Source organism: Plecotus auritus (genome assembly GCF_963455305.1).
Source record: "Plecotus auritus genome assembly, chromosome: 9".
Lineage (NCBI taxonomy): Eukaryota > Metazoa > Chordata > Mammalia > Chiroptera > Vespertilionidae > Plecotus > Plecotus auritus.
In genome coordinates this window covers 102,646,088-102,673,657 of record NC_137783.1, presented here as the reverse complement: position 1 = coordinate 102,673,657, position 27,570 = coordinate 102,646,088, and the positions used below count along the sequence as shown (strand labels likewise).

Genomic DNA, 27,570 nt, shown 5'->3' with positions numbered 1-27,570 from the left:
AATCTTAAACTGTTTGGATAAGGCAGAGTAAAGTCAACATTTGTTCTGGCAGTGCAGTGAGGACAGGATGTACTGGTAGAAGGGGAACTGAGGTGGCCTAAATCAAGGGGTCAGAGCCCAAGCAACCTGACACGGGGGAAGTGAAAGTCCATGGGGGTAGGAAGCTCTCCAATGAGTGTCAGATCCAGAGCACAGTGAGGAATGGGTAGGACATGCCAGAGCCCACACAAGGTAAGGAGGCATCCATGTGGAGGGAATGACCAGCATAGTGCTGGAGAGGGTTGAGGGGGGCATTGATGTAGGAGAAAGCATATAAACAGAGGTGAGAAATTGGCCTCACACACAGGGGTTGATCAAAAATATAAATATACTAGAGGCCCGGTGCATGAAATTCGTGCGGGGGGGGGGGGGGGGGATATGTGTCCCTCAGCCCAGCCTTCACCCTCTCCAATCTGGGACCCCGAGAGGGATTTCTGACTGCCCGTTTAGGGATCGGGCTTAAATGGGCAGTCAGACATCCCTCTCACAATCCATGACTGCTGGATCCCAACTATTCACCTGCCTGCTTGCCTGGTTGCCCCTAACTGCTTCTGCCTGCCAACCTGATCACCCTGTAACCACTCCCCTGCCAGCCTGATCGATGCCTAACTTCTCCCCTGCCGGCCTGATTGCCCCTAATTGTCCTCTCCTGCCCCTAATTGCCCTCCCCTGCTGGCCTAGTCACCCCTAACTGCCCTTTCCTGATGGCCTGTCACCCCTAACTGCCCTCCCTTGCCAGCCTGGTCACCCCCAACTGCCCTCCCCTGCAGGCCTGGTCATCCCCAACAGCACTCCCCTGCAGGCCTGGTCCCCCACAACTGCCCTCCCCTGCACACCTGGTCCCTTCCAACTGCCCTCCCCTGCCAGTCCAGTCACCCCTAACTGCCCTCCCCTGCCGGGCCTGGTTGCCCCTAACTGCTCTCCCCTGCTGGCCTGGTCTCCCCCAACTGCCCTCCCCTACAGGCCTGTTTGTCCTCAAGTGCCCTCCCCTGCCAGCCCAGTCACCCCTAACTGCCCTCCCCTGCAGTCCTGATCACCACCAACTGCCCTCCCTTATAGGCCTGGTCCCTCCTAACTGCCCTCCCCTGCTGGCCATCTTATGGTGGCCATCTTGTGTCCACATGGTGGTGGCCATCTTGTGTGTTGGCGTGACAGTCAATTTGCATATTACTCTTTTATTAGATAGGATTACGGATCAATAGCCAGGATTCTCACTTTCAGAGAAGAAAGTTACAAATACTGAAAGGTGTGTGGACCTAAAGTGAAATCACTAGCTGGTGATTTCAGTGTAGCCTGAGGAAGTAGCCATGGTAGACCAAGTGAAGTCTCTGAAGAAACTTACCAAGAACATCAGACTGATCCAGCAAAGTATGATTGATAGCTGGTAAAGTACTCAAAACACCTGCTCTTAGAAAGTAAGGCCCCATAACTAGAGCTGGGGTACTGCCACTTGAGAGTTGCCTGAGAGGACCCCTAACAGCCACATGATCCTCCAGGTCCCCCTGAGACTTCATAGAACAGTAAGTCTTGTTCCTGCTTTCCTTTTTTCAAAACCATTTTCTTTGTTTCCACCATAAATACATCATGTGTGGTGTGGCAGAAGTACAAGGGAACTATTGGAAAAGTTGTATTGGGCACTTTAATTTTGCAGTGAGTTTCTATAAAAAAATTTTGTTCAAGACTTAGCTCTGTGAAGAGCTTGGTACTAACAGCCTGGAACTCTTTGCTAAGATCCTCCCCACTTTTCTCTATCAGGTCTCTCAACAGATTCTTAGGTCTCTACATTGTTTCCACAGTGTCTCCTCCCTGCCATTGGTGGGAAGCAGGCTCTGTCCTGGTGGGGGGAAGGGGACATGATAACTTTCTCTTGCCCACATGAGATAGTTGCCACAAAATTCTGTCCCTAACCTGTCATTTCCTACACTTTCAAAAGATTAGGAAACAGGACCCCACTTAGTTGAAGGTACCATGTACCAGTACAGATACCAGTAGAACTTCATGCTTCATCTTTAAACATGTCTTTATACAGATTTTCCCACCAGTTGCATCCTACAGATGGCTTTGCAAGATGAGCAGCAAATGGGAAGAGCAACTTCTGTCGACCTCTGCTTGGTGATAACGACTACATGCTCTGCTCAACTGACTGCCTAGATTGAGTCTTCAGCCAACTGCACTGAATACTGCCCTTCAGGAAAGGGATCCCACAGAGCAACAGGAAGAGTTCAAAATGCAAGTGCAAAAGGAGCCCATATGTGACTCTACCTGGAGTGGATGGGAGGAACAAAGAGGCCAGGAACAGGCTCCCGGTGGTGCTTAAGGCAGCAGCACTCAAATTCTGTCTTCACTGACATCAGATTTTTTTTTTGTCCATTTGTAGCTGATACATGCAAATTAACTGCAAATTGATTAATTTAACATTGTATGTACATACAACAAAAACTCCTTATTTTGAAACATTGGATGAAAAAATTCAATTGGATTTAAATCCTTTACATATGTAAACAAAGAAAAGAAAGAGCCCTAAACTTTTAAAATACAATGTAAAAGAATGAGAATGCCCTGGCCTGTGTGGCTCATTGGTTGTATGTCATCCTGTGCATTGGCAAGTTGCTGGTTCAATTCCAGGTCGGGGCACATGCCCAGGTTGCAGGCTGGATCCACATTAGGGGACATGCAGGAGGCAGACAACCAATGTTTCTCTCTCACATGGTTGCTTCCTTTTCTCTCTGGCTCTATCTAAAAATCAATTTAAAAATCTTTTTAAAAAAATAAAAAGAATTGGAATGAAAAAGGTTTTAAAATTTGTATTATTTACTTGTGAACTAAAATATCTCACCAATAGTTTCTGTGAAGAAATTGAAGACATAATTAATCATTATAATTGAACATTGATAATTATCTGTAGTTATTTCAAGTATACAATCAGAAGTCAAAAACCTATATTTGTTCAAAATAATGAATATTTTTCAAAATGTGTTAATGTGGCTAACACACATTTGAAATAAGCCATACTACTCTCAAGAGAGCACATATCTTGGTAGCTATCCTGCAATCCAATTCTCACTTTGCTTACTCTTACCTCCATGTTATCTTCCTTACTTCCCCTCCTTAGTTTCAAATGCATAATAGAAGCTGAAAAACTGTTATTCTAGGGAGTATTTTAGATCTTTTTCCACAGCATGCTTCATCAGATAAACTCATATAAAAACATTTTTAAGCTATATTTATTGAAGCAAATTTAAAAATTATAAAAATTTTAGATTTTTAGGAATATTCTTTCTAAATTTATATTTAACATATTTCTTTTTTAAAATATGTCTTTATTGATTTTTTTAGAGAGAGAGGAAGGGACAGAGAGATGGAAACATCCAAGAGAAACATTGATTGGCTGCCTCCTGCACGTCCCTACTGGGGATCAAGCCTGCAACCCAGGCATATGCCCTGAGCAGGAATCAAACTAGTAACCTTTCAATGCATGTGATGATGCCCAACCAACTGAGCCACACCAGCTGGGCACATATTTCTTAATAAATTCTATTTTATTATTCTTATAATTATATAATATAGAGAAAATAATTTTTCCCATGAAGCCCATATAGCCAAATCCCATTCCACTATAGGGTGGCCAATAAATAATATCATTTTCTCTATGTGCCATGATATCAAAAAGGTTGAGAAATGCTGCCTAGTCTATGGAGAAGTAATATATGCTCCATCTCTGTAGTGCTCCATGGTCCTTAAGATCCTGCACAATTATATACCACATGCCTCCACCAGCTCAGGATCCATTCCCCCATATATTACCTCCACCTAAAGAGAATATGGCCTCTGGAATGCCTTCCCCTCCCTTCTTTGGGCCAGCCTTCCTAGAGACTCCCTGGGCAGCAAGATCTCTGAGCCCTGGGCCCTGGGTAACAAACTTCACAGCCATGGCCACCAAATTCTAAGTTTTAGTGGTTGATGAACTATGTTACAGCCCCTTCCCCACTACTACTGCTAATTTCTAAGTTCTAGAAGGGGACATTAGAAGCCTGCCTTGGCCTGGCAAAGAAGGTAGTGGGGCGGGAAATGATTGAAGCCACCTGTTTATTTTTGTTGGTCCAAGGCAGAGGAACACCTTAGCTCTTGGTCCCTCTAGAAGAAAGGTCCTGCCACTGGGTCACATTATGGACAGACAATGTACATTTTGGCATGAGTCGTCAGTATGTAAAAAGTATCTAGAGCCATGAGTGCCCTGTAAATTCCTGAAAATCAAAGTCACAAAACTTGTAGGAAAAGGAGCATGAATCTTACTCTGCCCCTCACCTTATTCCCATAGATAAGACGTGCCCTTACCTGTCCAAGAGTGAGATTCCTGCATTCCTTCCTTTCTCTGACCCTTGACTTAAGTCTCAGAGTTCTCTTTTTCCTCTCCCCTCATTACAGTGTTTCCCTCCATTTCCAATGGGTCATCAGCACAAAGCCTTGAGACCACCCTGCCTCAGTCACCTGAGGAGGCAGCGAATCTCTACAATTTATCATGGCAGCCTCATCTCACTCTACCTCGGCTTCCAAATGGGTATAGGTATGAATTCTTATGAGTTTCTGATTTTCTGTTATGTAAGGGGAGGGAAAGGAAAAGGGAGGGAAGATGGAAGCAAAAGTTTGACAAAAACACAAATGTTATGAGATCCTGGAAAAGTAAAGAAGATAACTTTATTCCACTTACTAAGTACCAGGCAGTATACTAGGCATTTGCATCTCTATCTCCTGGTCAAGGCCTGTTGATGTGTGTGTGTGTGTGTGTGTGTGTGTGTGTGTGTACACCTGAGTGCATGTGATGTGGTGGGATAAAAATAGAGAGAATGGAAGTGCCCATATGGTAATAGAGAAGCATAAGTTCTTAGAGCCTCAAGACAATATAGAATAAGATTGACAAAAATTAGCTTGTATGCTCCCATTTTCTCATCCCACACTCATGGCAAACATTATTAATGATTTCCAAATATCTTTTCCACTGAACTGCTTCAGATTCTTTCTCAACACAGATATCCTTCTATCCATCCTGAGCTATCAGAGTTCCTGTGTGATCTCCCCCTCCTATTGACAAGGACAGAACCTGACCTGAAGGAGTTAGCATGTCTATTCCCCCTCCTCTGCAGTTATATTCCTCAGGTACCTCCCCACAGGGTGAGTTAAGTGAGGAAGCTAGGGCCCGAATTTTAAGAGGCACTTTCTCTCATGATCTTGTTGACCCTGGACATGTGCCCAAAAAGTAAGTGTTTAGTCAAAATTTATGCCCTAAGTCCTTTGCTTGCCTCAGCATAGCCAGGCCTAGACTTCCTATGTCCAACACCTACAGCTACCTGCTAGCTCTGTGTGTATGTTCAGGTCAGAAAAGGGATGCCCCAAGACTCAACAACTATCCCCTTCAGACCTTCTCCCCAGTTGGTTAAGATGGAAATAGCCAAACATGTGTATAGTCAACACCATTTTATCTGCCCTAATCCTGCCCCCAGCCCACCCTGATTCTATCTTTGTTCTCTTTTCAGGAGCATTCCAAGTCCAAGGGCCCCATGAACCCTTGGTGGCCATGCTGGGTGGTGAAGCTGAGCTGCCCTGCTTCCTCTTGCCTCATCAAAATGTTAAAAATATGCAAATAAGGTGGACCAGATCCCTACCCTCCCAAGTAGTGCACCTGTATGAGGATGGGAGGGACAAGCCTGAGGAAGCTATGGCAGAGTATTTGGGGAGGACAGAGCTTGTGAAAAATGTTATGCATAAGGGGATAGTGGTCCTGAGAATCCTCAATGTCCAACCTTCTGACAATGGGCAGTATCGCTGTGTGATCCAACATGGCTCCTTCTACAGTGATGCAGTGATTGAGCTGAAAGTGGCAGGTAATTTCCCACATTTATTGCCCTGACACCCCACCGGGGTGAATTTATTTTTGGTTGAGCTCCTTCTTCTGATCCAATTTTCCTGGGAAATATAATGAAGTCATAGAAGAAAGGGAGATGGCAACTACTTCTACTCACCCCATTATCCCATATATTACTGCTTGAGGCTAAATAAAAGATAATAAAGAGATTCATAGTGGAAGTCAAGAAATAGGGGCCATTTGTTTTGGATTGTGTTGGACTCCTCTCTCACCCAGGAGTCTAAGTCCCATCCTTTGTTGCAAAGACTTCCTCAGAGCCTCAGTTCCCTGTTCTGCACACTGAGGTCTAGTCAGCAACAAAAACTCTTCAGAAGCAGGGGATGGATATAATTTCAGGAAAATGAGCTTAGCATCTGACTTCTCTCTCTTCCTCTTCCCAGCTCTTGGCTCACATCCTCAGTTCCATGTGGAAGTCACTGAGTCCAGACAAATGCAAGTAGTGTGCAAGTCAGAGGGCTGGTTCCCTCAGCCAAAGGTCCAGTGGATGGACTCTGAGGGAAGAGAAATTCCAGCTGAGTTTGAGACTCATACCCAGGACAAAGGTGGCTTGTTCCATGTAACAACATCACTATTACTCAGAGAAACTTCTCAGAAGAATCTGACATGTTCTGTCTGGAACCCAGTACCGAAACAGAAAAAGGAAGAACAATTCTCCATAGCAAGTCAGTTTTCTCTCTCCCCTTACTGTGCTCACATCCATGGTGGTGGCAACTCTAAGCATATAAGCTTGGTTCTGCTCTCTTCATCACACCCACACCAATCTTGCTGCCAGGACCCAACTTCCCTCCTCTTTTTTCTAACTTCTCCCATCCTTTCCTGACTAATTTTCCAATCTTCACCTATTTAACCTCTCTATGGAACAGGACCTTCTTATCTTAGTCCATTCAGGTTGGTATAACAAAATTCCACAGACTAGATGGCTTATAAACAACAAAAATTTATTTCTCACAGTTCTGGAGGCTGCAAATTCATGATGAAGGTGTCCACATAGTCAGGTTCTGGTAAAAGCCCTCTTTTGGGTTGCAGAAAGCCAACTTCTTCTTGTGTCCTCACATGGTAGAAAGTCCTAGGGAGCTCAAATAGGGTATGGGGTAGTCTCTTTTTTAAGGACTCTAATCTCATTCATGAGCTCAGAACCACAAACTGGGCATTTGGGATTTCAATATATGATTATTGAGGGGACACAAACATTCAAACCAGAGCACTCTTCACCAGGAACCATTTTCATACTTTCTCCTTCCTAGCCCTCCAATAGGCCCATCTCTCCTGGTTCTCATTTTACAATGTTTCTCCTCAGCCTTTTTATGTTCTCTTCTCCCTCTACCTACATAACCTATTGCAAAAATTCTATGACCATAAACGTAGATCAATTTTCTAACATGCAGTTATGGTTTTGATATATCTTGCCATATATATATATATATATATATATACACACACACACATTATATATATATACACACATTAGAGGCCTGATGCATGAAATTCATGCACAGGGGAGGGGGTCCCCTCAGCCTAGACTGCACCTTCTCCAATCCGGGACCCCTCGGGGGATGTCCTACTGCCAGTTTAGGCCTGATCCCAGGGATCGGGCCTAAACCGGCAGTCGGATATCCCTCTCACAATCCTGGACCACTGGCTCCTAATGGCTCACCTTCCTGCCTGCCTGGTTGCCCCTAACTGCCCGCCCCCACTGCCGGCCAGGTCACCCCCAACTGCCCCCTCCCACCGGCCTGGTAGCTCCTAACTCCCCCCGCTCCCGCCGACCTGGTCACCCCTTACTGTCCCCCCTGTGGACCTGGTCACCTCCCAACTGCCCCCCATGCCAGCCTAGTTGCCCCTCACTGCCCCCTCTGTGGACCTGGTCACCCCCAACTGCACCCCGCCCACTGGCCTGGTTGCCCCTAACTGTACTCCCCACCAGCGTGGTTGCCCCCAACTGCCCCCTTGCTGGCCTGGTCACCCCTCACAGTGCCCCCCCTGCTGGCCTGGTCACCCCATGCAGCCTGCTTGTTCAGTCATTTGGTCCTCCCTCACTAACATATTCATATTGGAAATTGAAAAGTTTGAATTTAAGTCAGATGTGGGGCAACGCAGCCTGCTTGTTCAGTCATTTGGTCTTCCCTCACTAACCCCCCTGCCGGCCTGGTCGTAGGCAGCCATCTTGTGAGGGCATGAGGGTTAATTTGCATATTCCCTCTTTATTATATAGGATTTCACTTCCTTCCTGATTTCTGCCAAGTCCTATTGTCTTGCCACAGTTTTCTTACGTTTTTACATTTTTGCTTTGTGCTATTCCTTCATAGAAACTATTATTCTATAATAGTCTTAAAATTCATGGCTAAATGTTTGGCTTTAATACTAATCTATGCTACAGCAGCATTTTCTAGTAAATCTTGATTATCTTTTTTCTCATAATTCCATGTAAAATCTTTGTACATGGAATGTTTCTATGCCAATATTACTGTCTTACTCATTATTACATGCATTGAATTTTATTGGGCCAGCTGTTTCACAAGTTTCTTGTGAGGCAGGTAGGCTAGTGTAGTCTTCCAGAGTAGATGATTCTCACATCCAACTGCAGCCACAGAGACAGGCTTCTTCCTTCCAACATGCTCATGTGTGTGAATAGTTGCATATCCCATGCCCTCTGCCTCTCTAAACAAAAAATAGGTCTAGGATGCACACCTCAGTTCTTAAATAATTTGTTACAAACAAGCATGTAGCTCTAATGCTTCAAGTTAGGCCCCTCATGCTCAGTAAGGATATTTTTGCTAGTGCTTCCTGATATTTGCCATTGCATGGTGTTCTCACCATTTTCCACATGGTTTCACTTTCTCCCACATAGCTTCTGTGTGATCAAAGCTGCTTTTAGCAGCCTTTACACCTATTTTAAAGTCTTGTATCCACAGGTGTGTGTTTTTTAATTTGGTTCTTTCTTACTTTCTTCTCCCCCCCCCCACCCCCGCATTTTATTTCCAAGCAAAGAATAGTAACACACTGACTTAGGCAGCCATATTCATATTGGAAATCTAAAAGTTTGAATTTAAGTCAGATGTGGGGCAATTCTAGGTGATGACAAGTCCAGAAATGACCATTGAGAGCAAGTGGAGAAAAGTGGAGATCTCCTTCATTTGCCCTCTCTTTAGCTCTCTCTCCCTTTCTCTCACTGAGCTCTGGGCACACTGGCTTTGACTAGGTCCTCAAAGGCATCAAGCATGGCCTTACATGGGGCTTATGCACTTGCTCCCCCCTCTGACTACAACACTCTATTTTAGCTTTCATCTTAGTATAATTTATTTACAATTTGAGAGGGTGACATGGTGGTACACATCAAAATCCTGCTATGTCCCTAGTTCCAATCTCACTTTTCTCCATCCATACCCTCCCTTTCTTGCTTCATCCCTTCCTTCCTGAGCTTTGTGTTATACCACTGCTCCCCAACCCCAACATACACACTGAATTGTTTACTTCTATGATAAAGGAAAATTCAACTTTCTTTAACTCCTACCTGCAAATTTGCTGGTCCAGACCCATCAGAGCCTCAGCTAAACTAAGTGCCTTTCATCTAGTAACCATAGTCCTTAGAAAGAGATTAAAATAAAAGGATGATGAAAACAATGTGTACCAGCCAGTACAATATTCACATACAATATCCACATACATTCTAAAGAGAAAGTCAGAGGAAACTGACAGGTAGAAAGGGAATAAGGCTTCTCTAAGGCTAATTGTCCATCTAAACCAGGTGTAGCTGAGCACCAAACTCAAGTTCTCAGTCTCTTAGCCCAAAATTATTTTCAGAGAAAGGGAAATGAACTGAGATAAAGTTTAGGAGCTTGAGAGAGGACAAATTACCTAGGTCTTCATTTTATGTTCATTTTTCTCCCCTTGCTCTCATGGCCATTTCTGGACTGGTCATCACCTAGGATTGTCCCACATCTGACTTAAATTCAAACTTTTAGGTTTCTAATATGAATATGGATGCATAAGTCAGTGTGCTCCCCAGAACATTGTATCCCATTCTATGTGGTAGCTTTTCAATTATTCTCTCTATTCTTCATCTGGATAACTACTACTTATTCTCTAGTCTTGGATGGATTATTACTTCCTTAGAGAGTGTTTCTTTTACTGCCCATCTAGCTGAATTAGGTTCCAGCATTATTCTCTTTTATAGTACCCTATGTTTTCATAACATTGGTACTAAAACAATGCAATTGTACATATATTTCCTTGTGCATTTATATTTATTATCTGTGTCATTCAGTATGTAGTAAGATTCTTGAAGATGGTGACAAGATTTTTTTTAATCATTCAAAACCCACTGTGTAATATACCTTGTAGTACAAGAAACAAAGAAAGCATTCAGTAAATATTTGTGGTTAAAGAGTTCAATAAAGAGAAAAATGAAGGTTTTGAAGGGCTTGTCCATGTGGACAGTGAAGTCCCTGAGGATAATGACAGACCTTGGCCTGGAGGGTGTCATGGAAGACAGGGCCTGGTGCATCAATGAATGTGGAGAATAACCAACCATGAGACCGGGCAGTGGAAAATAAAAGGGTAATACTATCAAACAAAGTCAAAAGAGAAATTTTTTATATTATCAGGTTTTAATTGTGATACAGGCTACTCACTCCCATTCATCCTCTAATTTGAATAAATTTCCCACTGTTCCAAAAACCCACAACCCAAACCTTTACTCAGGGCCTTCTAGAAATTTATTCCATTGAAAATAACTTCCAAGCCATATTCCATCTTTTCCCTCAAATTCCATCTACCTTCTTGCCTTAATTAAAACAGAAATTTCCCCTAAGGATCTTTTCTTCCTGGCATTACATTCAATTCCCAGGATCAATGCCAGCCCTTTCTCCTTTTCCAATCACGGAAATACTTCCTGTTGTTTTTTAAGGTTTTGTCACAGCCAGCCATTCCTCTTCATTTACTTATTACTGAGTTATAGTCTGCCTCTCCACCTCAATACTTGCCATCACCTTAGATTACTTCAAGTCCAAGCAGACAGTTCATCTAACACACTAGCATCTCAGCTCTATAAATGCCATATTTCCACCATTATGTATTCATCCATGCACTTATCCTACAAATATTTATTGAGCAACTTTGTGGGCCAACACAATGTTTAACACTGAGAAGGCCATAATGGCTAAGACATAGTCTATACTTATGAATCATACACTCTAGTAGGAGGAAAAGGCTGTGCAAAAGAAAAAACTTTTAGGGCTGTACCATATCTGCCTTGTTCACTGTGGTATCACTAACACCTATCACTGCATGTGGCAACTACAAGGAATTCAATACATATTATTTTCACAAATTAAACTCAGTTATAATATAATGTATGGAGCAAGCAGAGGATGCCATGAAAACTCAAAGGAGAGATAGGTTATGGAAAGGGGAAGAGAATACTTCAAAGTGCAACTTTAAAAATATTAAAAACATAATTCTCATAAAAATACATAGAAATCAGGGGCCATAATTTTAATTAACTCATAAGTGAGAAAAAAGAGCAGATAACATAACTGGTTCAAAATTAATTACAAAATTCAATCCTACAATAAGACTGCTAAGTTCATGGAACTGCTACAGGTTAATAAAACCATAATAAAGCTTTATTTTCCTAAGTCAGATGATCATTAGATAAATTTATTAGATAATGTTTTAGCATATTATTAAAAAGACATGGAATTTGTTTTTGCCTTATTTCCGTATTTTAGGCACTTTTTCTCAACAAAAGCTTTTTTAAATATATTTTATTGATTTTTTACAGAGAGGAAGGGAGAGGGATAGTTAGAAATATCAATGAGAGAGAAACATTGATCAGTTGCCTCTTGAACACTCCCTACTGGGGATGTGCCCGCAACCAAGGTACATGCCCTTGACTGGAATCAAACCTGGGACCCTTCAGTCCCCAGGCTGACGCTCTATCCACTGAGCCGAACCTGTCAGAGCAAAAGCTTTTTTGAGGTAATTTTGCACCTGATGACAAAATAGTGAATAGAAGTTGTCCAGTAGGGATGGTAAAGGGAAAGGCAACAAGTGTTCCAGGAATAGGGACAGTACAGAGACCCACTTCACTTCAATCGCCCACTGCCAGTGTCAGACCGTGGGCTTGACCCAAAAGTGAACATGTTTCAGTTCTAAAACATTAAATCCCAATGTCTCACTTTTTGAACACAACTTCTAATTCTTTAAACTTTATACTTTACCTCTTTTTACACAGTCTTTTCAGTCTCATAGAGACCTCTGGTCCCTTGATTCTTTCATACTATGCCAGGCTACCAGCTTCAGCCTCATTTAAACTCTATGGGTTACCTCCCTGATCTACTATTTTGTCAATTTTCTGTTGCATTGCTACTCTCCCATGGAAGAAATGAATTTATTTGCTTATATTTATTTTCTGAACAAGTAAGCTAAGTAAGATAATATTTTAATGGAGGCCTGAACTTATTAATTAACCATAATTTTGGAGGGAAATGGAAATAAAGGGAGGAATCACAATATATTACTGTTAGAGGGAACACAATTGGGGAATGACTAAGAAGTGAATGTGGGAACAACTCCCTTGGGAAAGTGATTGTGAGACATCTGTATTTCAGTTGCTGAGCCCACCAGTACAACAGTCACTAGGAGAGCGGGTATAGCTTTGGCAGCACTTCTGATAATCCTGATTTCCACTGGACTTTATTTGAAAATCCTGCTCAAAAACCGGGCCAAAAACAGGTAAAAGTATTCTTTTTTGTTTTTTTCAATATACAAATATCCCTTCTCATAGGTATCTGTCCTTCCCCTTTCTGCTCAGGACAATATCAAAATCAGTAAAGTTCTACTCAGAGGAAGTCACACCAATGAGATTCTAATACCTCAACCATAAAATATGGAAAATAAACTTTGTTTATAGAATTTCTGTGTAGATTAAAAGAAATGCTTTACATGAAGCATTCTTGCTTGCATCAACACAAGGGCATTCAACAAAAGCCTATCCTTATTATTATTGTTATTATTATTAATGTTATGGGAGAAGAAGGATGAAGATAGAAAGGGATGAAAGGTGATGGAAGGACAAATATTCATGATACATTCAATATACATGAGGCATATGAAGCACTCATTTATGAGGCCTTAAATTGACCTCCCATAGGTACTACTCATTTTGATGTCATACATCTTTTGCCTAAGAAATATGGGTAAAATTTAGAGTTACTCATTAGGCCAACAAGGAGCTACAACTATGCTGGGTATACTTGTCCTGTAGGTATGTGCATTGGCCCTAGATAACACAATACGGGGGCCCCTCTGTTCAAGATCCTTTAGTCTTTAAAACCACACAATCAGCAAAGAGAATTGATGAAGCTGAGAAAAACAGGACCTATGAACACTGCTCAACACGGGATTTGCATGGTGTGCTTGCAAACTCTCCTAAGTGTGTTTATCTAAATCATCTCTTTCCCTTGGCTTCTCGCTGTACTTTAAATTGATTCAATAGACTCTGTGTTTTGAGCTTCTTAATTTGGCAGAGTTGTTTAAAACATTTTCCTATTACTCTTTTAATTTTGAAGGATGCAGGGGTGGGCAAACTTTTTGACTCGAGGGCCACAATGGGTTCTTAAACTGGACCGGAGGGCCGGAACAAAAGCATGGATGGAGTGTTTGTGTGAACTAATATAAATTCAAAGTAAAGGAGCAGAGGGGAGAGCAAGAGAACCCTCCGCTCTTTCAGCTCCTCGGGCCGGATAGAACAGCCAAACAGGCCGGATCCAGCCCGCGGGCCGTAGTTTGCCCACGGCTGACTATAGTAATGTCCTCTCACTCCTAATATTAGAATTTTGTGTGTTTTATCTTTCTTTCTTGTTCAGTTCAACTAGAATTTTATCAATTGTATCAATCTTTTCAAATAACTATCTTTTGATTTCATTGAAATAGTCTTTCATTGACTTTTGTTCTTAATTGAATTATATCCTTCCTCCTTTGTGCTTAAATTGCTCTTCTGTTGCTAGTTTCTTGAGGTAGATGCTTCTTAAGTGATTGTTTTTAAACTTTTCTTTTTTCCTAATATAAGCATTTAAACATTTAATACTATGAATTTCTTTCTAGAATGGTATTAAGCTAAATGTAACAAGTCAGGAATAAAAAGACAAATTCCATATGATTTCACTTATACTTGGAATCTAAAGAACAAAAAATAAACAAGCAAAACAGAAACAGACTCATAGATATAAAGAACAAACTGATGTTTGCCAGATGGGAAGGTAGTTGAATGGATGGGTAAAAAAGGTGAAGGGATTAAGAAGTACAAATTGTTAGCTACAAAATAGGCACAGGGATGTAAAGTACAGCATAGGGAATATAGTCTATAATATTATAGTAACTATATATGGTGTCATATGGGTACTAGATTTATCGGGGTGATCCCTTTGGACATTATATAAATGTCTAACCATTATGCTGTACACCTGAAACTAATTAAAATAATATTGAACTTCAAAAATAATTTTAACATTGCAGCTATCAAAACTTTCCATTTTAGATGAGTTTGTAAACAAATTAGACTATTCCACAGTAGTTGACCAATTCTCTCTAATACCCATAACTATCATTTAAAAAAATCTATCATTAAAAAATCTTTGAACCCAATTCAAAATAAGGTGAATAAAATGTACAAATAAAATATCCTCTAGATATTGCTTTAGCTGTATGTCATGAATTGAAATGCAACCCAGGTACATGCCCTTGACTGTGAATCAAACCCATGACCCTTTGGTCCAAGGGCCAACGTTCTAACCACTGAACAACGTGGCCAGTGCATGTATTGTATTTTTTTACTCAGTTCAAACATTTTCTAATTTCCCTTTGATCTATGGGTTCTTTATAAATGTGTTAATTTCCACCTAACATCATTGCCCTTCTACCCGAAGAAACGTTAACATTTCTTGTTGTGTGTGAATGCTGATAACAAATTCTCATGGCTTTTATTTGCCAAAGAAGCCTTCCTTTCCACTTTCTTTTTTTTTTTTTTTCTTAAGACTATTTTCACTGGATATAGAGCAAGTCTAGAGTAGCCTTTATTGTTAAAGCTAGTTTAGTCCTATTCCTGTCAATCTTTCTGGGCTCTCTACTAAAAAGCAAGGTATCTCCACTCTGACTAGTTGAAACTACTAGTATAATGTCTTTCAGTTCTGTGTGAGCTGAGGATTGTCCAGTTAAAGTTCCCATTAGTACTTTGCCTCACCTTATATATAGCACAGTATTCGGGCAACCAGGTCAGAAAATCCCTGTGTAGATTCCTGGATATCTCTCTCTCTCTCTCTCTCTCTCTGCCTAGCTTCCTTTTCTCTGGTATTCTGCTCCAAAAATTCTACCCCCTCAGCCTCCCTGAACTCTGATCCTTGTCTCTTCATCTTCACAAGGCAGCTCTGTCCACGGGATTCTCTTCTCTGCTCTGCAGTCTAGAAATAGTCTCAACACAGTAGGTTGTAAAATTATATTGTTGCTCTTTGCTGCAGGATCATAACCCTGTGAAGCTATTATTTAATGTTTGAAATAGCTTTAAAATATATTTTATCTGATTTTATTAGTGTTTATGCCAGGAGGGCATGTCTAGTCCCAGTTACTTCATTATAGCTGGAAGTATGTCTATTATTCTTTCTACAGATGGAAATATTCCTTTGACTTCTATGACCCTATTAAAGGTCATCCTGCCCTTAGAGCCTGCCCAAGAAGCTAAGGGAAAGAGCTTAGGAAGGCCAAACACAAAGTGAGAGACAGGCTGTCATGGACCCCGAGCATCCAGGCACTCCTCCCAGGACTAGGCTGAAGTAAGGGAGGTGCCTAAGACACAACATTTAGGGAGACACTAACTCAGGTTTACATAAATGCTGCCCCTGTTCTTGCATGACACTGAGAATAAATGCCTCCTTATACTTTACATCACCTGCCTACACTAGTCCCAGCTCTGCCCCGGGCATTCTTGCTAAGTGTGCAAAGAATGCAATGCCCGGGATTCTCTTTACTTGAATCATTTCTCAAGGCCGAGTTTGCAATGAGCAACCTTGAGAAATAAAATAATTTCTTTTCTGAGCAAAAAGCAAACTTGTTTCCTCATGTTATAGAAGCGGTAAACACCAGCACGACACCCACCATCGCATCTGCCAGGACGTCCCTCTGGTGACCAGGGATTATGCCGCAGCCCCTGCCGACCACGTGGAGTTCTATGATGAGTCCAACCCCGAGGGCGCTGTCACCCTCGGGGTCAGACTTAGCATAGAACTGGCCTATGCCTGTGTTGCTGCCATCAACCCTGACCAGGACGGTGCCCGGGCCCAGGCGCTGGGGACTGCCCCCGCCTCCCAGGAGGACCACAATACCAACCCTGACCAGGACGGTGCCAGCAAAGACCCGCCCGGGACCGTCCTTGGCAATGCTGCCATCAGAGCAGACACCCCCAAGGCCACCGATGCAGACCTTGACCCAGAAGCCGCCTGCACCCACCCACCTGGGACAGCCCCCGCCACCCAGGAGGACCACAATACCAACCTTGACCAGGACAGTGCCAGCACCCAACCACCTGGGGCCGCCCTCCATAACGCCCCAAGGCCACCAACGCAGACCTTGACCCAGAAGCCACCTGCACCTACCTGCCAGGGGCTGCCCCAGCCGAGGCCCATGACACCCTCTACCAACGCCTCCAAAGCTCCTGCAAAGGTTCGGCTCTTGTCCAAATATGACCCTAAGAAGGAGGCGGAACTCGCGGCAGTAAGGAGAGATTCACTGACCTGCCCATCGGTCCCTATTTGCAGAAGGGTCTCGAGGGAATTGTCCGGTGCGAACTCACGAATAGGTGGTGGCTCAGTCTCCAGGATCAACCACACCATGCAAAACAGGCACCCACTAGAAAACCTCTCCAACTTCAACATAGTCAGCCACCTGTGAACCCCGGGGAGCCGTTCCAGGCCAATGACCTGTTTGAGAGCCGGAACAGGAGGCAGGGGCAGGTGTCTCCCCGGCTCAGGTTCTGGCCAAGACCAACGGGCTGCGTGTGGTGTGGACATCAGCATCAACTACATGGAAAAGCAGCAGTGGAACACCCATGATGCCACCTTGAAGGTGAGCCAGCACATCATGGGGCTCCAGAGGGGCACCAACAAGTGTGCCAGCCAGTCAGGCATGATGCCATGTGGCATGAGAAGGCACACTTGTCTACCTCCCCAAGAATCATGTCCTTCCACCCATGGGCCATGCAACCATCTGCCTGCAAAGGGCCACCATTCACGTAAGGAACATGCAAACCTGTAAAGACTTTTTGTGAGTTTATTTATGCTAAACTGTCAACAATTGCCAGGAAGCAGAATCTCAATAGATTCGGATAATGCTCTGGAGAACGGCAGTTCTTCACCTTGTTGTATACATTACAATGAAAGTGTTAGGGGCAGAAATAGAATACTGGGGACCAGCTACAATGGTAAGAAACAGTAATCATGCTCTGATAACCATAATGGTTCTGTTCTGATTAGAGAAAGCACATTCTAACCTGGATGAGAGCTGTACTCCCAGGGACAGGGGAGCTAACATTGGAAGGCAGTCCATCCTCCTGTCCTGAGAACTGCCTTCCATTATGGAAAGATTTACAACCTGTGGCTCAAACAATCTAGTCCCAGAGGCTCCCACCATTTACAACCCCAACCCCAGGTGCCTATAATCTGGTCCCGGGGCTCAGAGGCTTGCGACCACCTCCTGTGAGAATAAACAGGTAATCTTTTCTGTCAAAGAGAGGAGTTGAGGCAGCCTCCATTTTGGCTCCGTGACTTGCAGTTCCCCTGGGGGTGGCCATTTTGAAATGGCAAAGGTCAACCTCTCCCTTTTTCCTTTAAATTAGCCAATCACACAAGACTGGGAGCCTAAGCCCTTCCAATCAAGAGTGAGGCACAGGGACTAGCCTGGTGGGCTCCTGTCAAGGGTGTCTGAGGCATGGGAAGGGGCTGGGACCACCAGGGCAGTGGGCCCCCTGCAGCTTCCATCAAAGCACCAAACGCAAGTGCCTCATTTTTGTGCCAAACTCCGCCTGGGCCCCCAGGTGACCTTCTTCCTCTCAAGCCTGTGGCCGCAGGGACTGCTGGCTCCCCCAGGCCTGAGGTCTTGGTCCCTGGGAGCCCTCCACCTATCCCTGCGGGAATCGAGGAGCAGACAGGGGCTGGCCCCTTACCTTTCGGATGAAGATGCACAGGCCTGTATACAAGTCAGAGCCAGAGGGTGTGAGACTCGTAGCCCACGGGAGTCATGGAACTGGGCCTCCCTGCAGTCCCCATCCTGGACACCCAAGAAGCAGGGCACCTTTGCTCTCAAACCCATGGTCCAGGGGCAACATGCCCTCCCTGTGGTCACGGGCACCCAGGACTCCAGGGAGCCATCCCTGGTCTGATGAGTCGGTATGACAGGCCTCTTCACGTGTTACATGTGCATTAAATGGGGCAGATGCACCCATGACCTCAGCAACAGGCCATACATGAGCCCCACCACCCACCCAGCTCAGCCTGGGAAGGAGCCTTGCCCCGCTCCTGGTCCCTGGGAACCAGCAGGCATAGGGCACTGTCCTGGGCACTCCTGTAAATGTGCCCCTCAAGTGTCCCTGCCGGGGTCCCCTTAACCCTCATTAACCAGTCACTGCATCCCTCAGTGTTAACTTGTAACCTGTCAGGCCCCAAGGGAGGGACTGTGTCATTGGCATGAAGACCTCGCGTGTCTCCTCTGCCTTAATGCCCTGTGGGTGTTCGTGCCTTCCAGTATTGTAAAGTGTATCCAGTGTATAAGTGAATATTCCATACACCCTGAGTACAGCAGAGTTCTCTGCTCCCTCAATATCTCTATCCAGAGTATAATAAACTATTAACCTTGATTTTTTATGTAAAAAAGAAGTGAGGGGGTGTTAGAGGAGGGGGCAGTACCCGGAACCCAGAGGGAAAGGCTCATGGAGTGGGCGAACACTGGCAGCCAAGATAAAGGTGAAGATGCTGAGCCTGAACCCGGACAACTATGTCCACGAAACCAAGTTGGACTTACAGAGAGTTCCAAGAAACTATGATCCTACCTTACATCGTTTTGAGGTCCCACAAGAATACATAAGAGCTTTAAATGCTACCAAACTGGAATGGGTATTTGCAAAACCATTCCTTCCTTCCTTCTCTGGATGGTCACCGAGATGGAGTCAATTGTTTGGCAAAGTATCCAAAGAGCCTGGCTACTGTCCTTTCTGGGGCATGTGATGGAGAGGTCAGAATTTGGAACTTGACCAAACAAAACTGTATCCGTACAATACAGGCATGTGAAGGTTTTGTACGAAGAATAGGTACTCGTTTTTGTGGGAGTTCTTTTTTTACTGTTGGTGATCACAAAACCATGAAGCACTGGCAAATGCATGGACTAGGCTTTGGAGAAGAGCAAGAGCCATTACATACAATATTAGGAAACACAGTGTATACAGGAACTGATCATCACTGGAAAGAAGGAATTTTTGCCACATGTGGACAGGAAGTAGACATTTGGGATGAACAGAAAACCAGTCCTATATGTTCAATGACCTGGGGATTTGACAGTATAAGTAGTGTTAAATTTAACCCAATTGAGATATTTCTCTTGGGAAGTTGTGCTTCTGACAGGAATATCTATCTAATAACTAGTGACCTGGTGCATGAATGGGAGGGGGGGAGGGGTGTCCCTCAGCCCAGACTGCACCCTCTCCAATCTGGGACCCCTCAGAGGATAACCGGCAGTCGGACATCCCTCTCACAATCCAGAACTGCTGGCTCCTAACCGTTCGTCTGCCTGCCTGATTGCCCCTAACTGCTTCTGCCTGCCAGCCTGATCATCCCTAACTGCTCCCCTGCTGGCTTGATTGCCCCTAACCACCTCTGCTTCGGCCCCACACCCAGGACCCAGGATTCCCTCCTCCAGCTGACCACAGGCACCCGGGATCCGGGCTTCCCTTCCTCTGGTCAGCCATAGGTGCCCAGGCCGGCTGCAGCCTCAGGGGATGGTGGGCAGGTGGCTTCACCTGGGCTGCAGCTGCAAGTGCTGGCGCCCAGGACCGCGGGGTGGGCAGCTTCTCCGCCTACCAGTCCGTAGCCAGCCACAGGTGCTGGTGCCTGGACTGCAGGCGGGCAGTTTCTCCATCTTCCCTGGGATGCAGTGTGGGTGACTTCTCTGGATGGCTGCAGCCTGGAATCACAGGGCAGGCGGCTTCTTGGTCTCCCTGGCCACAGCCAGCCTCAGGCGCTGGCGCTCGACTTCTCTGACTCCCACAGGCCCGGAGCGGCTGTGGGGCGGGGCTGCCACCATCTTTGTCAGGTTAATTTGCATAATCATTCCTGATTGGCTGGTGGGTGTGGCGGAGGTATGGTCAATTTGCATCTTTCTCTTTTATTAGTGTAGACTAGAGGCCTGGTGAACAAAATTCGTGCACGGGGGGGGGGTGGTGTCCCTCAGCCCAGCCTGCACCCTCTCCAATCTGGGACCCCTCGAGGGATGTCCAACTGCCCGTTTAAGCCCGATCCTGGTAGGATCGGGCTTAAACGGGCAGTCGGACATCCCTCTCACAATCCAGGACTGCTGGCTCCCAACTGCTCGTCTGCCTGCCTTCCTGATTGCCCCTAACCGCTTCTGCCTGCCAGCCTGATCACCCCCTAACCACTCCCCTGCCAGCCTGATTGATGCCTAACTGCTCCCCTGCCAGCCTGTTTTCCCCTAACTGCCCTCCCCTGCAGTCCTGGTCACCACTAACTGCCCTCCCCTGCCAGCCTGGTTGCCCCCAACTGCCCTCCCCTGCAGGCCTGGGTCCTCCCCCCCAACTGCCCTCCCCTGAAGGCCTGGGTCCCTCCCAACTGCCTTTCCCTGCAGGCCTGGTCGCCCCCAACTTCCCTCCTCTGCCGGCTTGTTCACCCCTAACTGCCCTCCCCTGCAGGCTTGATTGCCCCCAACTGCCCTCCCTTACAGGCCTGGTCCCTCCTAACTACCCTCCCTTGCTGGCCTGATCGCCCACAACTGCCCTCCCTTTAAGGCCTGGTCCCTCCCAACTGCCCTCGCTTGCTGGCCATCTTGTGGTGGCCATCTTGTGTCCACATGGGGGCAGGATCTTTGACCACATGGGGGCAGCCATCTTGTGTGTTGGAGTGATGGTCAATCTGCATATTACTCTTTTATTAGATAGGATAGAGGCCTGGTGCATGGGTGGGGCCAGCTGGTTTGCCATGAAGGGTGTCCCAGATCAGGGTGGGGGTCCCCTTGGGGTGTGGGGCAGCCTGGGCGAGGGGCCTGTGGTGGTTTGCAGGCCGGCCACACCCCCTGGCAACCCAAGCAGAGGCCCTGGTATCTGGGGTTTATTTATCTTCTATAATTGAAACTTTGTAGCCTGGAGCGGAGCCAAGCCTTCTGCTTGCTCCGTGGCAGCAGCCATTTCTGTTGGGGTTTATGTATCTTCTATAATTGAAACTTTGTAGCCTTAAGCGGAGGCCTGGGCCGGCCAGGGTGTGCGGAAAGCTTGGCTTCCTCCATCACCGGGGGCAACCCTAGCCTCCTGCTCTTTCCAGCTCTGTGGCTGCCGCCATTTCTGTTGGGCTATATTTATCTTCTATCATTGAAACTTTATAGCCTTGAGTGGAGGCCTAGGCCGGCAAGGGCAGGTGGAAAGCTTGGCTTCCTCCATTGCCAGGGAAACCCAAGCCTCCCTCCTGCTCTCTATGGCCATAGCCACCTTGGTTGGGTTAATTTGCATACTCACTCCTGATTGGCTGGTGGGCGTGGCTTGTTGGTGTAGCAGAGTGATGGTTAATTTGCATATTGCTCTTTTATTAGATAGGATAGGATAATATGCAAATTGGTCAGGACATCGTCACATAACGACCGATCAGCAGGCTGCATCTGAAGCAGGAGTAGATGGGCAGGGACTTGCAGCATCAGTGGGCAGGGACTTGCACTGCCCAGGGACATGAGGCTCATGTCCCCGCCCCCCTGCGCCAGCCCGGGAACTTGAGGCTCCCGTCCCCGCCCCCAGCAACAGGCCCGGGGTGGGGAGGCTCATGTCCCTGCCCCTGGCAATGGGCCCAGGATGTGAGGCTCACATCCCTGCCTCCTGCGCCAGCCAGGGGACATGAGACTCGTGTCCCCACCCCCTGTGCTGGCCCAGGGATGTGAGGCTCACGTCCCCATCCCTGGCAAAGGGCAAATAGCAATATTAAAATATTTCCTCTATTAATTCCCTTTTAATGTGCATGAATTTCGTGCACTGGGCCACTGGTAGTACTGTGTGATATGAGGCAAGCTACTCCTCTAAAAAAGGTCATCTTAGATATGAGAACAAATACAATTTGTTGGAATCCTATGGAAGCTTTCATTTTTAATGCAGCAAATGAAGATTACAACTTATATACTTTTGGTATGCGTGCATTGGACACTCCTGTTATGGTGCACATGGATCGCGTGTCTGCGGTGCTAGACGTGAATTATTCTCCCACTGGGGAAGAGTTTGTGCCCGCTAGTTTTGATAAATCTATTCAAATCTTTCCTGTGGATAAAAGTAGAAGCAGGAAAGTATATCACACAAAGAGAATGCAATATGTTATCTGTGTAAAATGGACTTCCGATAACAAGTACATTATGTGTGGACCTGATGAAATGAACATTCCTCTGTGGAAAGCTAATGCTTCTGAAAAATTGGGTGTGCTTACATCATGAGAAAAGGCAGCCAAAAATTATAACCAGAAGTTGAAGGAGAAATTTCAACATCATCCTCTTATAAAACGCATCGCTCATCACCATCAGCTACCAAAACCGATCTACAGCCAGATTCAAGAACAGCGCATCATGAAAGAAGCTTGAAGATGGAAGGAAGTGAATCGTCTCAAGCATAGCAAGCCTGGATCTGTGCCAATTGTGTCAGAGAAGAAGAAACACACAGTGGCAGTTGTAAAATAATATTTGGTATTCCTGCCAATACTGGCTTATAATTATTTGTTACATTTTTATTTGTAAACTCTACAAATAAAAATACAGTTAATCTTTGAACAGCATGGGTTAGAACTGGCCAGATCTACTTACATGCAGATTTTTTTTCAATAAATATACAGTTGTTTCTTCGTATTCCCGGGTTGTGCATCCATGCATTCAACCAACCTTGGATCAAAACAGTATTTTCTACTTGAGGTTGGGAATCTGTGAATGTGGAGAGCCGACCGAAGTTATATGTAGATTTTTGACTGTACATGGGGTCAGCACCCCAACCGCCGCATTGTTCAAGGGGTCAGCTGTACTAGCTCTAGTATAACAGATGGTTTAGTTATATTTGTAGAGCTTTACCATTGCTCATTTTAGCTACCCTGAAAAATTATCTGTCAAAGGTGTCAAAGGTTGATAAAACTATGCAACATTTGATTCTTGATCTGCTTTCTTATTTCCTGGAAGAATACAGAGTATTTGCAAACTAACTTATTTTTTCTGTTAGAAATTGCAAATATAATTTTAACTCTGATCTATTATAGACACTGTGCATTTAAATTTACATTTAAGACCAAACATCTTTCATATTATCTTTAATATTACTTTGAATAATTATTGCAACAATTCTTGCTAGGATTTTGCATAGCATATAAAAGAATTATGTCAGTACATTTTTAAATTGAATTTATTTTCTGTACTTTATATTTGGCTTTTTTTAAGCTTTCAAGATCAGCCTGCATTTATGTAACTTTTATAAATGATAATAATTATAATTATGGTGAAGTCAAAGTAATAAAACATCCTTTTTCTCAGAAAAAAAAAGTGAGGTACAGATGACGTTCATCAAGCATAAAAGCCTGAGTAGACCGCCCACTCACTGTGCATTTGCTCCCATACCCTGGGCCTGCGCACCATCCTGCAGGAGCAGATATTTGCCTTGTTGTCTGGCTCCTGAGTATGCTTTGTATTCTGCCAGGATCCCTGGTTTTGGGTGGCTTGCCTCATTTCTAACACCCCCCAGCCTGCATGACTTGTAACCTGTAATAGTTATATCATGCCTGCTTTCCCATGCCTGTAATTCCCACTTTCCCATATAATCTTTGTCCTTCTACCCAATGTAAGCAGCTGCCTCATGGGGAGAGGCAGAGCAGAGTTTTGTGGATGACCTGCTGCTCTCCCATACTACCAGCATTATTGGAATAAACGTTTATATGATTCAACACTGTCTCTGCTTAATTGGCTGAAGTAGTAGCAGGCAGCCTGGACCCCTTGGTTGTTTGGTTACAAAAGGAGGAGATGTAAGTGGGTTACATGAAATCCATTGTTGATAGATTAGGGAGGTGTGAGAAAGAAAATCAGGGGAAACTTCTGGGATTAAAAAGTAAAATGATAGACACATGCTTCTTTTACATAGGTGGGTGCAGGATAGCTAACAGTCAACAATTAACAAGATAACAATAACAATGAGGGATTCTGTGGTCTCCACCCTGGCACTCTGGCACATTGGTTGTGCCCTGAGAGGTCCATAAAAAGGGAAGTTACAAGTTACCCTGACATTCCCATCATATATGTGTCATTTCACTTTGGTCATACATTCTTGCTTCTCTATTTCTGTGGAACTGAAGAAACTGTTGCAAGATCATAGTAAGAGTCTCTTCCTTCTTCATCCTCCTCAAACACGCATTCTTCCTGTCTCTAGTATTGCATTTTCTGTTTATCTATTCCCTCTCCTCATCTATCCCATTCTCAATATATGTCTTCTCCCTAACTTGAGTGTGTGTGTGTGTGTGTGTGTGTGTGTGTGTGTGTGTGTGTGACTTTGGAGCCCATCTTTCTCTTGATCCCCTAAAACTTTTAGGATCTCATCTCCTGGCAGAGGGTTTGGGACAGCAGAGCTCAGGATGTTTATAGGGAGAGGGCACATTTTCGGGTAGTGTGAGGTGTTCATAATCAGTCACCCAGAACCAGTGACTACAGTGTCCAGTAGCTGGGACAAACACCATTCTAGATGTTTCTGTGAAGGTACTTTTTAGATGTATTAATATTTAAATCAACAGTCTATGAGTGAAGCAGACTGCTATCTAGAATGTGGGTGGGGCTCATCAATCAAAGGCCTTAAAGATTGAGATCTCTCAAAGAGGAAAGAATTCTACATCCACACTGCTTTCAAACTTAATACTGTAATATCTACTCTGAATTTTACAAATAACTTCTAGAATTTTCAGCCTATAGCTACATCTGAAAATTTCAGAATTGCCAATCCTCACAACAGCCACAAAAGGTAATTCTCTGGAAAAACCTGACATGGGGTGATGGCTAAGTTATATTTTTGAAATAATGAAGAGGTTCTAAAATTTATTGTAGGGATAAATACACAATTCTATGCATAGAATATAAAGCATTTACTTTTAAAGGGTGAATTGTATGGTATGTGAATTATATCTCAAATTGGTTAAGGAGGAACCAAGATGGCGGCATAGGTAAACACCTAAACTGCTGCCTCGCACAATTTCAAAACTACAACTAAAAGACAAAACGGACATCATCCAGAACCACAGGAAGGCTGGCTGAGTGGAAATTCTACAACTAGAAGGAAAGAGAAAAACACACTGAGACTCAGAGGAGCAGCAAAACGCAGAGGTACTGAGACACATGCGGAGAGGGCTGGCAACTGAGTACGCAGCTGGCTTTCTCAACCAGTAGGGAGACAAAAGCTCCTGATGGCTCTGAACTCCAGTTCCGGGCGAAACTCTGGGACCCAGACTTATAAGGGGAGAAACTGGAATGTCAGGAAAGAGAAAAGCACACTGAGACTCAGAGGAACTGTGGAAGACAGAGGTACCCATGCGCGCGCGCGCAGAGAGGGCTTGCAACTGAATATGCGGCTGGCTTTCTCAACCAGGAGGGAGACTAAAGCTCCCAATGGCTCTGAACTCCAGTTCCGGGCGAGACTCTGGGGACCCAGACTCATTCGGGGAGAAACTGGACTGTCTGGCAGCGGGTAAAACTTGAGAGCAGCTTTCTCTCAGAGGTGCTTGCAGCGATTACCTCAGGACACTGAGACCCAGGGGCCTCTTAGGGCAGGGCTGATGGGAAGCCATTGCTGTCTGCTCCGCCATGAGACTCCACCCCACCTAAACTGAGCACAAAGGCTTTTGCAAATCTTGTCTCATAAGAGTGTCTCCAGCACAGAAGTTCTCCCAGTGTAGACACAGCTGATCCTCATAGCCAATTGGCCTGGAGGTCAATTTCTCCCAGTGATACCAACAACAATCAAGGCTTAACTACAACAAGACTGTGCACACAGCCCACAAAGGGGTGCACCAAGAGTGTCCACCTCAGGTAACTGGGGAGGCTGAGCCACTGGGCCCTATAAGACACCTAGCACACAAAGCCACTCTATCAACACAGGGAAGCAGCCAAAATGTGGAGACAAAGAAACAAGTCACAAATGAAAGAAATGGAGGAAAGCAAACAACCGAATATAGAGTTCAAAACCATGGTTATAAGGTTTTTCAAGAATTTTCTAGAAAAGGCTGATAAATTTAGCGAGACCCTCGAGGATATGAAAAAGGACCAACTAGAAATTAAGAATACACTGACTGAAATAAAAAATAATATACAGAGATCCAACAGCAGACTAGAGGACTGCAATAATCAAGTCAAAGATTTGAAACACAAAGAAGTAAAAAACACCCAACCGGAAAAGCAAAAAGAAAAAAGAATCCAAAAATATGAAGATAGTGTAAGGAGTCTCTGGGACAACTTCAAGCGTACCAACATCAGAATTATGGGGGTGCCAGAAGAAGAGAGAGAGCAAGATACTGAAAACCTATTAGAAGAAATAATGATAGAAAACTTTCCCTACCTTGTGAAAGAAATAGACTTACAAGTCCAGGAAGCGCAGAGAACCCCAAACAAAAGAAATCCAAAGAGGACCACACCAAGACACATCATAATTAAAAGGCCAAGAGCAAAAGACAAAGAGAGAATATTAAAAGTAGCAAGAGAAAAACAGTTACCTACAAGGGAGCACCCATACGATTGTCAGCTGATTTCTCAACAGAAACTATGCAGGCCAGATGGGAGTGGCAAGAAATATTCAAAGTGATGAATAGCAAGAACCTACAACCAAGATTACTCCACCCAGCAAAGCTATCATTCAGAATTGAAGGGCAGATAAAGAGCTTCACAGATAAGAAAAAGCTAAAGGAGTTAATCACCACCAAACCAGTATTATATGAAATGCTGAAAGGTATTCTTTAAGAAAAGGAAGAAGAAGAAAAAGTTAAAGATAAAAATTATGAACAACAAATACGTATCTATCAACAAGTGAATCTAAAAATCAAGTGAATAAAAAAATCTGATCAACAGAATAAAAGGGTGAATATAATAGAATCAGGGGCATAGAAAGGGAGTGGACTGACAATTCTCGGGGGGAAAGAGGTGTGGGGGGTGCTGGAAGAGACTGAACAAAAATCGTACACCTATGGATGAGGACAGTCGGGTCGGGGGGGGGAGTAAGGGCAGAGGGTGAGGTGGAAACCGGGTGGAGGGGAGCTATGGGGGGATAAAAGGGGAACAATTGTAATGATCTGAACAATAAAGATTTATTAAAA

General features: G+C 44.5%; 1 protein-coding gene and 1 pseudogene across 5 annotated transcripts; both read left to right on the top strand.

Annotated features, from left to right (window-relative positions):
• Positions 1-112: 112 nt before the first annotated feature.
• Positions 113-19,302, top strand: LOC308233473 (uncharacterized protein). 4 transcript variants are annotated; one of them, XM_080640485.1, is made up of 8 exons: positions 113-231; positions 1,222-1,285; positions 2,069-2,268; positions 4,465-4,603; positions 5,571-5,918; positions 6,340-6,621; positions 12,571-12,694; positions 16,081-18,859. In XM_080640485.1, the coding sequence occupies exons 4-8, from the start codon at positions 4,483-4,485 to the stop codon at positions 16,898-16,900; spliced, it is 1,695 nt and encodes a 564-aa protein (XP_080496611.1). In that variant the 5' UTR covers positions 113-231; positions 1,222-1,285; positions 2,069-2,268; positions 4,465-4,482; the 3' UTR covers positions 16,901-18,859. The 4 variants fall into 4 exon arrangements, with proteins under 4 accessions (XP_080496611.1, XP_080496609.1, XP_080496610.1 ...); XM_080640484.1 differs by having other exon boundaries at positions 187-231; positions 1,222-1,423; XM_080640486.1 differs by having other exon boundaries at positions 187-231; positions 1,222-1,559.
• Positions 18,998-22,930, top strand: LOC308233474 (DDB1- and CUL4-associated factor 13-like; annotated as a pseudogene). The gene is made up of 3 exons: positions 18,998-19,029; positions 19,342-19,640; positions 22,257-22,930. The product of its transcript is annotated as a DDB1- and CUL4-associated factor 13-like (transcript).
• Positions 22,931-27,570: the final 4,640 nt, after the last annotated feature.